Consider the following 13645-nt stretch of genomic DNA (forward strand, 5'->3'; position numbering starts at 1 on the left):
ATACGATTTTCAACTTCTTGTACTTCATTTTGGGTACAAATAAATATTTCAAATGATAAATAAATATCTAATCTTGCAAATGCCTCTGTATTAAATAAATCCAATACAACTTCATCAACTTCGAAAAGGAGAGTTAGCTGGCTTTGTGCTGCTGGAGCATCATCATAAATTCTCACAGCATGACCTAGCTAACGTAGCGTCTTGTAGGATGTGAGTTTGGTCTGACGGGAGGAGGGCTTGTTCCTAAACTGCTTACTGCCTTCTTCGAATTTCAAAACTGATGTCAGGGTATATAAAATCTTTGACTACCTCGAAGCTGTAGTTTTCAAGTTCCACAGTTGGTCCGACTACTGGACGTCTTGTGCGTTGATACCATAAGCTTGGTCTTCTCGCCATTTACTGCCAGACCCACTTTGGCAGACTCCTTTTCATTTTTTACCGCTGTTACCGCTCGCAATGTTCGATCCATTATATCGATGTCATCGGAGTAGGCGAATAACATGTGTTGTTTGGTTGCCTCTCGTATGGTATATTCCAGTAGGATGTTAAAAAGATCATACGATAAACTGTCACCTTGTATAAATCCTCGTTTGTTATTAAAGAGCTCCGATAGATCCTTTCCGACTTTAACTGCTGGCCTTATGCCAGTTAATGTTATCCTGCATAGCCGTATTAATTTTGCAGGAATACCGAACGCACACATTTCTCTTAACACCTCTGAACGAATAGGGCTCTCGAATGTGGCTTTATAGTCGACGAATATGTGGAATGTGTCGAAAAACGTCAATCTTTTTAGGATTAGCCAGGACTAAAGGCGCATCGGTATGGTCCAATAATATTATTGAGAATTAGCTTCAGTCGTTCACATAGCACGCTGGGTAGCACTTTATATGCAATGGGAAGGAGACTTATTCCTCTATAGTATCGTCTTGTATCCTTTTTTATGCACGGGACACAGAATGCTGAGGTTCCTATCATTGGTCATCAGCTGACCAGCATCTGACCATCAGTCTTGAATAGTTCAGCTGGTAACCCATCGGCACCTGCTGCTTTATTATTCTTTAAACGATTGATTGATATTCTGACCTCATCTTGGCTGGTCAGTTTTGGAGTTTTACTCCTAGGCAAAAATGCTGTTTATATCCTTTTTAAACTCTAATACTTCGTAGGAAGCCATTTATTCTTCGAGGCATCGACTTCACCAGGTTTAGACAGAGCGAAGGTTCAATTTAAGCCCACTCCTTCTTTATGACATTTATATTTTTAACTGCTCTCCCAGATGACCCTACATATGCTCGATTGGGTTCCAACCGGATGATTGTGATGGTGTTACCAACACATGGCGGCAGTTGTATATGATCCACATTTTCACTTTCAAGGCTTTGAGTATTACATCGTTGTCTTGATAAGAGAAGAAATTATCGCCAATACCCACTTTTCGACGTGAATTTCCTAAATTATTTTAAAGAATATACAAATAAATTTTTGACCCATATATACACAAAGATATCCCCAATAATACAAAGATTTCCAGGTCCATCAGCTTACATGCAAACACATACTATAATCACATGCTTAACAGTCGTCCGTAAATTATATTCTCTGAGCTCATCATTTAGTCTCCTCCATACATATGAGCGTCCATCAGATTGAAAAAGGTAAAATTTGCTTTTATCAGCAAATCAAACTGGTTTCCAAAATGGCATATCTCTACTTTGGTATTCTTCTGCAAATGCCAGTCTGTTTTTCTAGTTATTTGCACTTCAAATGTTTTTTTAACCACCCATCCATGGATGTTATTTCTTTTGAGTATGTTTCAGGATTGGCAGCTTTGGGACACTTAATTTGCTGTACATTCCATCGCTCGACCGAGTCAGAAAATATCCGCTTCTTGCCGCAATGTAGTATATTTCCAATTGAATTGGATAAATTTTAGCGTCTTCTAATATTATGAACCGTATCATTTCTTTTCACGATTTTTTAGAAAATATCTGGACCTCAGTAATGTTGGCGGGTTATTTGGGATACGATTTGTATTTTGTTTTTGCAAAATAGTCAGGCTTAATCCCAGTTTGTTGTTTTTATAAAAAACAACTATTTATTAGTGGGGAATGTATGGCATTGTCCGCCGAGGGGTAAGGCAGGGAAGACTATAGTTTCGGATCTCGCCACTGATCCTCATCAGTTCCCTTAGTTTTTTGTTGGGATATTCTCCCCAGAAGCTATTAATAGCTTCTTTACAAAAAACCTTTCAAACCCAAATGTCTCTTGTGACAATTCGAAGTTCTTACGTTACCAGCGATACGACCCCAATGAGAAGTTCGTTTCGTTGGCGCCTGACTTCGTGGTCAACAAGGCATTTACAGACAACTACAATACATTTCCCACTGCTATGTGTCGTCACTTTGTGACGAATGCACATAACGTTGTTGTTGGTATTGCTAGTTAAGGCAATAAACCAAACAGTATGACCGTGCCACGTCAACAAAAACAACAAACTGGGATTAAGCCTGACTATTTTGCAAAAACAAAATACAAATGGTATCCCAAATAACCCGCCAACACTACTGAAGTTGTAGACGAGGCACGGTCATACTGTTTGGTTTATTGCCTTAACTAGCAATACCAACAACAACGTTATGTGCATTCGTCACAAAGTGACGACACATAGCAGTGGGAAATGTATTGTAGTTGTCTGTAAATGCCTTGTTGACCACGAAGTCAGGCGCCAACGAAACGAACTTCTCATTGGGGTCGTATCGCTGGTAACGTAAGAAAGGTTTGAAAGGTTTTTTGTAAAGAAGTTATTAATAGCTTCTGGGGAGAATATCCCAACAAAAAACTAAGGGAACTGATGAGGATCAGTGGCGAGATCCGAAACTATAGTCTTCCCTGCCTTACCCCTCGGCGGACAATGCCATACATTCCCCACTAATAAATAGTTGTTTTTTATAAAAACAACAAACTGGGATTAAGCCTGACTATTTTGCAAAAACAAATATTTGGACCCATTTGATCAAATTTATGATTTTGAAATCATTATTCATTCATTATTCATATGCATATTTTTTTCTATTCTATTATCATCGTTCATACTTACAAATTGATCCCCAATCAAAAAGCCTACAATCGATCATGACAACTATGAATATTATGGTTAATCATAAAAAGACTATTTAATTGCCCACATCTCTAATAAAAATCTAATGAAAAAGTTAGAAAACTTTTAAATAATTTGTCTTATAAATGATGAAAATTTAACGCACATTCATACGCACGCTACAGACGCTTCTAATAAGCTGCCGGTTGTTTCCAAGCGGACTATTTTTCTTTTATTTTAAAATATTTTTTATGGACTAATTGATTCTAATTGAAGAAGCACCATCGCCAACAAGTGACTAGCCACCATCATCAACGACAGCAGCCACCGGCATAGCGCAATTTCATTTCAATAAATCCCAATTTGAAGATACAGTTCAATCAAAAACAATTAATATAATTTACGAACTTTGATGGCATACAAAAAATTATTTTGTAATATTGAAATGTTAAGAAAAAACGACAACATAGCGAGGTTTGCGTGGATGTACAAATATATATGTATATTTTCACGAAAAAGCAAGATGTATAATGGAAACCCCAAAATAGTCAGACTGAATCCCAGTTTGTTGTTTTTATAAAAAACAACAATTTTTTAGTGGGGAATGTATGGCATTGTTTGCCGAGGGGTAAGGCAGGGAAGACTATAGTTTCGGATCACGCCACTGATCCTCATCAGTTCCCTTAGTCTTTTGTTGGGATATTCTCCCCAGAAGCTATTGCTTCTATACAAAAAACCTTTCATACCCAAATGTCTCTTGTAACAAAGCGAAGTACTTAGCTGACCAACGACATAAACTGCATGAGAATTTCGCTGGAGCCTCACTTCGAGGTTAACAAGGCATTTACAAACAATACCACACCTTTCCCACTGTTGTGTGTTGTCACATCGCGACAAATGCACACAACGACTTTGTTGGTGTTGCTAGTGTACAGCAACAAAAACAACAAACTGGGATTCAGCCTGACTATTTTGCAAAAACAAAATACAAATGGTATCCCAAATAAACCGCCAACACTACTAAAGAATTAATGTTGCTGGATACTTGTGGCATAATCAACAAGATGAAACCTAATATCTATGAAAGACAACTTGAGCAGGAAATTTTCTCCATACCGATATTGAAAAACTTTTTTTTTTAATTTTGTTGTAGAAAGCAGTTTAGAATATAATAGAGTTGAAAAGAATGAGAGGCCCAATATTATTATTCGTGCAAAACCTTCTGAGAAGGTAACAATTTTGGTTTCTGAAGAAAAAAATAAGATGTTTTCCTTGAAGAACAACTCACCAATCTCTAAGAAAAAGTTTATAATCTTCTTGCAAGTAGCATTTTTCCTGGAAAGGGAAAGAGTTTCACCAGTAAAGCTTTAGCCTCATTAATTTGTCATTCCTCTCTACCACCATACAACGCTGCTCAACATGAGGTTTTAGAACAAGTGCGTCTCTTCGAAATATATTCATTGATAAGGGTATTTAAATTCAACCCGAAATCTCTTATAGTAGATTGCGACAACATGAAAATTATTTTGTGCATTATTTTAGAAAGAGTGGCGCAGGAAGGACCTCAAGGTCTTTGCAGTTTGACTAATAGTACCTTTACATTTAACCGGATTACGTTAACCCAGTGGGTTTTCAATGTCAATTCCTTTGCGTATATCATGCCACAATAAACAGGTAGTCCATTTAGCGCAGCTGATATCTCAACTGTCAAAGTGGTTAATTTTACTTGAATTCGATGTGCAAAGTTGCCAACCATGTGAAATATTATAAGGAAACATTTGACAGATAATCGAGAAAAAACAAATATTTTCGTTTTGATACATCATGGCGTATACGTCAAATAAATCCTCATACAGCAGGTTAACCCGATAAAAAGGTCTAATGTATATGCCGTTTAACTTACCTGTTTACCATTTTTACTCGGCCAAATTTCTTGAGTAAAAAGTTTACAAAAAGAACGCCATTTTGTTTTGTGCTCTCTTAAATTTGATTCAATGTTTTACTAGTTTTGTGGGTTGAGGCACGGTTTTCGAGTAAAAAGTTGCAAAACATGTAAAAAGTTGCTATAATTTATAAAACATGTAAACCTTTTTTTGAATAAAAATGCTGTAAAATTTTTAATAATATTCAAATTTTTATAGGGTATTTTCACACATAATCGAAGATAAAAATTATAAATATTTTCCATATATATAATTTTTACAATTTTTTAAAGTTATTACCTACGTAGATCAATAACCTATAATTTATAAAAAATGCCGTTTTTTATTTTAAATTTAAGAGATGGAGGTAAGTCCTGATTTATATTAGGCGAGTTTACTTGCGGCAATTATTATCGTTCCCTTTTGAACATGCTTCATGCGTCTATACAAGGCAATTCGGTTTCGAAAATATTTCTTTTTTCATTTGATGTCAATAGTTTTTCACATTTAAATAAATATAAAATATCAACAAATACGAAATACACAAAACGAATTGCCAGAAAATTGTCGGTACGAGCAATTTTTTTCCATTTCTATTCCCCTTGCCCCTCTCTCCAACAAAGACTTGCCGCAAGTAAACTCGCCTAATCTAAATTAAGACTAACTTCTGAGATTTGTACTTAAAAAGGAATTTAATAGCATGTTACCATTGCATGTAATTATTTACATTTGTCACCGATCCGGTTCACAGTATTATTTATTTATAAAAGTGTAGAATAATGCCAAACTATTTAAGACTGAATGTCAGATGCTGGTCATGCACCAGCTGATCAGTAGAATTTGTCTACAGGAATGCATGTTCAGTTATTGGACTCTGCACTCTGTGTCCCGTGTACAAAAAAGGAGAAAAGATATAATGTGTTATCCAACGTGATGTGTGAACGACTGAAGCTATGCGGCTTCAGACCTGGCAAATCCACAACTGACCAGATTTTCACTCTGCGCCAAATCCTGGAAAAACACATCGATACATTCCACCTATTCGTCGACTATAAAACCGCATTCGACAGCCCTATATATCCAGATGAGTTTAAAGCCATGTTTGCGTTCGGAATTCCTGCAAAATTATAACGACTATAGAGGATAACTTTAACTGACACATAGTCCGCAGTTAAAGTCCGAAATGACCTATCGAAGCCCTTTAATACCGAGCGAGTATTCAGACAGGGTGACAGTTTGTCGAGTGATATTTATACAATTCTGCTGGAAAAGGTCATACGAGAAGCAAAGATGAACAGAAATGACATTCTGTTCATCATACAACACTTGTTACTCACCTACGCCGATGACATCGATATAATGGGTCGAACATTGCGAGCGGTAACAGCCAAGTTTGACCAATTTGTGAACGTAGGTATGGCAATAAATGGCGAGAAGACCAAGCTGATGGTATCAACGCGCAAGACGTCCACTAGACTCGGACCAACTGTGGAACTTGGAAACTACAGCTTCGTGGTAGTTAAATATTTTATGTACCTCGGTATGGCCATAAATAAAACTAATGACATCAGTTTAGAAACAAGACCACATCCCGCCAAACCAAACTCACACTCTACAAGACGCTGATACTACCCGCGCTGTTATATGTATCTGAAGCATGGAAACTTGCGCAAACAGATGAGACAGCCCTTGGAGTGTTTGAGAAAAATTTTCCCGGAAGATCTGTGGGCTGATATGCGTTGACAATGAATATCTCCGTCAAATGAACCATGAAGTTGTACCATCTATTCTCGGACATCGGCAATGTCAGACTTATCGAACTGCAGCGACTACAATGGCTAGGTTATGTTGTGCAAATGGATGAAGATGCCCCAGGACAAAAGGCATATAAAAGCGAGCGAACTGATGACTCACGCAGAAGGGGTAAGGCCACGAATTAGATGGAAAGATCAAGTGGAAGAAAACATTTCGAAACCTGGAAATATTTTTTTTTAAGCTTGGCTTATGGAACAAATGTTCTTCCACAAGCCAGCTAAGTAGGAAAGACTAAAGTTAAACGGTACCACACATTATTCAGAATTTTTAGGGATTCCCAATGTCTTCCAGCCTAAAATTTACCACGACACATATATTTGCAAGAGCTATTTCGCGCCATTTACACATATTTCTGATAATATTAAAAAAAAAAAAAACAATGAAGCGACGCAGTTGCCCTCCGATAACAATTTTTCCCTCTTATAGGCAACGGCGATGCCTTTTCACTATACCTCGCCTTTGATGTTGCTTTTTGTGTGAAAATCAGCTGTTTAGGAAAACCATTGGTTCTCTCATGCGACGTTCATCACATCTCATTCGTAAATATTTGTCTGTTCGCTTTGTTTCCCTCTTTATCAGATATTCTCTCTCTCTCTGGTTGCACCGGGAACGTTTTTAATTTAGTATTTGGGATTTCGTAGCGAGCAACTGTGCACTCATTAGAAAAAATGTTATTGGCTAGAGAAGGAAAACAATTTGCCGGTAAGTAAAATTGCAATGTAATGCCTAAATGGGCACACCGAATATGCCTCATTTAAATAATGCTCCCCTCTTCTTGTTATTGTCCAAAGGTCTTTCAAAGACTTTCACAAAGTGGGTCAACTTCAGTACGATCGCTAGAAATGATGTAAAACCCAAGACAGCTGTGCTAATGTTGAATATGGGTGGTCCTCAGACCACTGATCAGGTTCATGATTATCTGTTGCGTATCATGACCGATCGTGATATGATCCAATTGCCGGTACAGAGTAAATTGGGACCATGGATTGCACAGCGACGTACACCGGAAGTACAAAAGAAATACAAAGAAATTGGTGGCGGTTCACCGATATTGAAATGGACCGAATTGCAGGGAGAATTAATGTGCAAGGAATTGGATCGCATATCACCGGAAACGGCACCACATAAACATTACGTTGGATTTCGTTACGTCAATCCATTGACGGAGAATACACTGCAACAGATAGAGAAGTATGTAGGAACTGGAAAGAAAATTTTAATTTCACAATGCATGGCAGCCATACACAGTATAAACGTAATATGTAATATAATTTTTATTTTTTTAAGGGATGGTCCAGAACGTTTGGTCTTATTTTCACAATATCCACAGTATAGCTGTGCCACATCCGGTTCCAGTTTTAATTCCATTTATCAATATTATAAAAACAAGTAAGTAATTTGAGTTTTCTCTAATAAATTGGGTTTTTTTAATAACTGTTTTTTTTTTTTTTATTTTCCAGCAACCTGCCCTCAAACATTAAGTGGAGTGTCATAGACCGTTGGGGCAGCAATCCTTTGCTGGTGAAAACATTTGCAGATCGTATACGCGAAGAATTGGATAAGTTCTGTGAAACTAAACGAAAAAATGTGGTTATATTGTTCACAGCCCATTCATTGCCCTTAAAGGCAGTAAATCGTGGCGATCCTTATCCAGCTGAAATTGGTGCTTCCGTACAAATGGTCATGCAAGAGCTGGGATATTGCAATCCCTATAGTTTGGCATGGCAATCCAAAGTGGGACCACTGCCATGGTTGGCACCAGCTACAGATGATGCCATTAAGGTGAGAGACATATATTTATGGAAATAATTTAATTTGTATTTTTTATTATTGTTGTTGTGTTGTTGATTTTATCACAATTTAGGGTTATGTAAAACAAGGACTGAAAAATTTCATTTTGGTTCCAATTGCATTTGTTAATGAACACATTGAAACGCTGCATGAACTGGATATTGAATATTGTGATGAATTGGCCAAGGAGGTGAGTAAAACCAAAATACAAATTCTAACAATTCTCTAGAAAGGTTTGGGCCTTGGATGATTTACTTTACTGTCCTAACAAGGATAATATTGCTAAGAACTCAATTAATCCGTTTCATAACTTTTACGTTTCTGCTCAATCGACTAGAATTAAATCTTTATTATGTTTTAGTTGGTGCTAACCTTCTAAAATAATTAAAAATTTGATTGCTGTCAGAAAATACAGTTGTAGCAAAAATCGTCATTCCTAACAAGGCTAAGAGTTCAACTTGCTCTGTTTATTACCTTTAGGTTTTTGGTCAATTAATTTTGTTTGCATTTTCCTCATAGAGATCATTGGCAGTCCTTACTAATCGATTTCTTTGAATTCCCATTTTTCTAGGTTGGAGTTGAAGAAATACGCCGTGCCGCCACACCGAACGATCATCCGTTGTTTATCAAAGCCTTAAGTACCATTGTGGCTGATCACCTGAAGAACGGTGATAAGGTAAATCCGAAATTCCTTATGCGCTGCCCCATGTGTGTTAATCCTCGTTGCCGTGAAAGCAAGAATTGGTATAAGAATATTTGTTCACGTTAAACCAACCACTTTGAAAGACATTCTTTATTATTTTTAAATATAAGTTATCACGCCGTTACTGTGAATGTGTTTTGAAGCAGAGAAAACACAATAAACCCCATATGAAATATATCACGGAAAATAATAATTATGTTTTTATTCCACAAAAGGTTCGGGAAAATTGTGAAATAATCACGTTCGACTGTGATATGTTTTAGAAGCAACAATTTGAACAATTTATAAAAATACGATATGGTAGTGTTTAAATAATTGCGGAAATATACCATCATCCTGCAGAACTCTTTCTATGACGATTTAGACATGTCCGTCTGACTGTTGCGCAATCACTCTTAGCCTCCAAATGGATTTAAATAGATTGCCAAAATTTAGCATAGAGTATACGTTTGTCTGCAAGTACGACAAGTTCGATAATGGTCCATAAGCATAGTCCTCACCTAGCGGAAGCGAACATTCGCGAGAGATTGAAAATGCTTGTTCATTCATTGTAACTTTATTATTCGCGATAAATTGAAAACATTCGAATTCTCGCCGTGAGTTTTGCGGTATTGTTAGTGTTTTTATCTCGATCTCGGACAAGTTTTTCGATCGAATTGACTGTAATTTTTAATGATTGGTTATAAGTTGGGTGCCAAATCTTCCTGCAAAAAAATTATCAACATTGGTCAATTTTCAAATTTGTTGTTGTTTCGTGTATCCCCCATATAATAGTACCCCCAATTTTTGGTCATTTTTCAACCGAATTCATTGTAATTCGGCACATTGGTTCCTTATTGGGTAACAATTCTCCACACTAAATATCAAAATCCGTTTATTTTTTCGCGTATCCCCCAATAAAGGTTACCACAAATTTTCGGATTTCGGAGAGTTTGGGCATATTTTTAACCGAAATGGTTGTAATTCGGTATTTTGAATTTTCAATTGATACAAAAGCTCTCTAAGAAAAATGATCAATATTGATCCACTTTTTGGGGTAGCCCCCATATAACGTTTGTCCCCCAAAATATGCGGATCTCGGACAAGTTTTTCGATCAAATTGACTGATTGGTTATAATTGGTTGCCGAATTTTCCTGCCAAAAATTATCAATATTTGTCAACTTTCAAATTTTTTCGTGTATCCCCTATGTAATCGGTACTTTGGGGATTTTGAGGGCATTTTTCAACCGAATTCCCTGTCATTCGGCACTTTGTATTCTTTTTGGCTACCAAATCTCGACACTAAAAATTATCAAAATACGTTCATTTTTTGGGGATCACCCATACAAATGTACCCCCCCCCCCCCCATTTTTGGATTTTGGAGAGTTTGTGCACGTTTCTTAACGGAAATAGTTGTAATTCGATATTTGGAACTCTCAACGAAAGCTCTCTACGAAAAATTATCAATATTGATCCACTTTATGGGGGTGGCGACCATAAAACGTTATCCCCACAATATGCGGATCTTGAGTTTTTCGATCGAATTGAATGTGATTTCGAATGTTTGGTTATAATTGGTTGCAAAATCTTCCTGCTAAAAATTATAATGGTCGATTTTTTTTCGGGTGGCCTCCACATAAAGGTATTGTGGGGCTTTTAGCACGTTTTCAGCCGAATTTGTTTTTATTGGGTAACAAATCTCCACCTTAAAAATTATCAAAATCGGTAAATTTTTTTGGGTAGCCCCTACATAAAGGTAACCCAACTTCATCTTTCCATCTAATTCGTGGCCTTCACCTTCTGCGTGAGCCATCGGTAGGCTCACTTTTATATACCTTTGTGATCCATACAACAACGCGGGTAGTTTCAGTGTCTTGAAATAAATTGCTTACTATGGTAAAATAGTAGTATTTCAATCAACAATATCCTTCTCCGAATCTCAAAACTGATCTCATTTATTTTGTTAATGGCTCTATCGTGGTATATAAAATCTATGAATACCCCAAAGCTGTAGTTTTCAAGTTCCACATTTGATTCCAGTCTACTGGACATGCTGCGCGTTGATACCATTAGTTGACCATTGACTTCGTTTGCGGATATTTCCATATTCGTCCTATGGACGAAGATGTCATCAATTTTTGACCCTGTTGGTTTTATAGGAAAGTACATTGATCGGAAGACTGAAAGTTTGTTGACTAATAATTTTTTTTGGTCCTTGACAAAATGGTGTATGAACGCTAGGATGGTACACATAATCGATTGATGATAGATAGCTGTCGCTGAGCTGACATCCATTTCTGACCAGGTTCAAACCATATCGTTTCGTATCATAGATACTTTATTAATACAACTGTCGCCGTGGGAACGAATAGAAAATATTGTGCTGTAGCAGCAGTCTATCTATTATGTTCTGATCTTGTTACATACATATTTTCCATGCAAAATAAAAAAGAAACTCTAATGTTATAGATTAATAAATAAATACGTTTCAGTTGATTTTTTTATTTTATTGTTTGTTCTTTTTTTATACATAAAACGCATTCATTTTTTCGTTTTGTTGTTGTTGTTTTTTTAATTAGTTTTCTATTTCAGTTTTTTATTTTCATATTTTTAACGCTAAAAATGGCGTTTATTAAATATAAAGATTGGTTGTTTGTTTTATGGATCAGTGAGAGCTTTTGCTTCGATTTGTTTTTGTTTGTTTGTCATCGTTTGTTTTCTTCTTCATCTTCTTTCTAACTTCATCCTAAGTTTTATATATATATATACTTTTTTTTTTTTTGTTTTAATAAAATAAATTATCATCATTATTTCAACAATAAATTTATATACGTTTTGTATTATTATTATAGATTTTTTTTTTTGGATTTTTTAAGAGATTAAAATCCCAGTCATTTTGTTTTTGCTTTCGGCAAAATACCAACAACAACCAACGCTTTGTTGGTTGGTTTGGGGGTTGTTGGGTTTTTTTCTGGTTTTCTGGAGTTGTTTCTTAATGTTAGAATAGATTTTCGTCTATGGTTTTTAGCCATATCTTGTTAATCGTATTGAATTCTTGGTGTTTTGGTTGCCTCACACAAATGTTGCTTTGTTTATTTTATTTTTTTTTTTGATACATAAATATGATTTGTTTTTTTGTTGTAGAAAAAATAATTTATGTTTTTTTTTGTTTAGTTAATAATAAATTGTATTCTTGGTTTTTCTTTTGTTTTGCTTTTCACATATTCATTTTCCATTTGCTAAGCAAAGAAGAAATGAGACGATAACGACAATTTGTTTCTTTGTTTGTTTTTCTTTCGAGGGCAGGGGCAAAAAAGGACGAAGTGATAGGATATATTTCTTATTTAACTCTTTTCCTTCTCATCATCATCATTGCTGTCAATCACTTAATGATTTATGGTTTGTTTGTTGAGTTTCTTTGTTTTTTTATAATAAAGTTATTTTATTTATTATTATTTTTTTTTCCAATTTGTTTTGTTTTTTTGTTTTTTTATTATAATTATTCTTGTTTTATTTTAAATATAATTTAATTAACAACGACCTAACTTCTATGGTTTTTTATGTTTTGAGATTGTAAGCGAATATTACAAGATATACGACAACATTTCTACGTTAGTAGGATGATGGAGAGTGTATGTGTGTGTTGGTGTGTGAAGGAGGAGTTGAAGGTTTATGGGCTGAGAGCAGTTGAAGGTAGTATAAGCTTTCGACAGGTTCCCACCAACAGTTGTTGTCGGCTTTTTTTTTTTTTTTGTCGAGTTGTCTTCTCAAAATTATCTATTTTGCTTCTGACACGAAATAGATTTTTACTTATCAATTTTTTTCTTTCTTTCTTTCGACTCTCCTTTTAAGACTATTTGGAGTTAAATGACAGACAGTGGAATATGTTGAAATGGAGTTAAATGTGATTACTGCGACGGTGGCGGACGGGTGATTAAATATGCAGGTGGTGTTTGTATGGTAGTGGTAGTGAGTGACATGTGTTGTTGTTTGTGTCTTTTAATCATATATTGTCATGTATTATTCGCAAACAATCAAGGAATATAGCGAGAGATTTTTTTTCGTGTGTGTATGTGATATTTGCACTCACTACTCACACACACACATATTTTACTATATATATAAGAAATATATATATTGATTGTTGGGTTTTAGAGTTGATCATTACAAGCACACACACACTCTCATTCACATACAAATGGAATAGTTTAGATTCATGAAGATGTCAATTATTTTATGCGTATGCTGCTGCTGGTCAGGTGTGTGTGTGTGAGTGTATAGATGTGGCGGAAGGAAGTGTTGGGGGGTGGGAGGAGTGGCGGTTGTATACAGC

At 35.8% G+C, this 13645-nt stretch overlaps 1 protein-coding gene across 1 annotated transcript; it reads left to right on the forward strand.

Annotated features, from left to right (window-relative positions):
* Positions 1-7567: 7567 nt before the first annotated feature.
* Positions 7568-9398, forward strand: LOC133332466 (ferrochelatase, mitochondrial). Its single transcript, XM_061540872.1, has 5 exons — positions 7568-8028; positions 8125-8226; positions 8298-8619; positions 8702-8818; positions 9200-9398. The coding sequence occupies exons 1-5, from the start codon at positions 7568-7570 to the stop codon at positions 9395-9397; spliced, it is 1200 nt and encodes a 399-aa protein (XP_061396856.1). The 3' UTR covers position 9398.
* The last annotated feature ends 4247 nt before the right edge of the window (positions 9399-13645 follow it).

Source organism: Musca vetustissima, unplaced genomic scaffold (genome assembly GCF_032173495.1).
Source record: "Musca vetustissima isolate MV318-11 ecotype Yass unplaced genomic scaffold, APGP_CSIRO_Mvet_v1 utg6459, whole genome shotgun sequence".
In the NCBI taxonomy this organism is placed as follows: Eukaryota; Metazoa; Arthropoda; class Insecta; order Diptera; family Muscidae; genus Musca; species Musca vetustissima.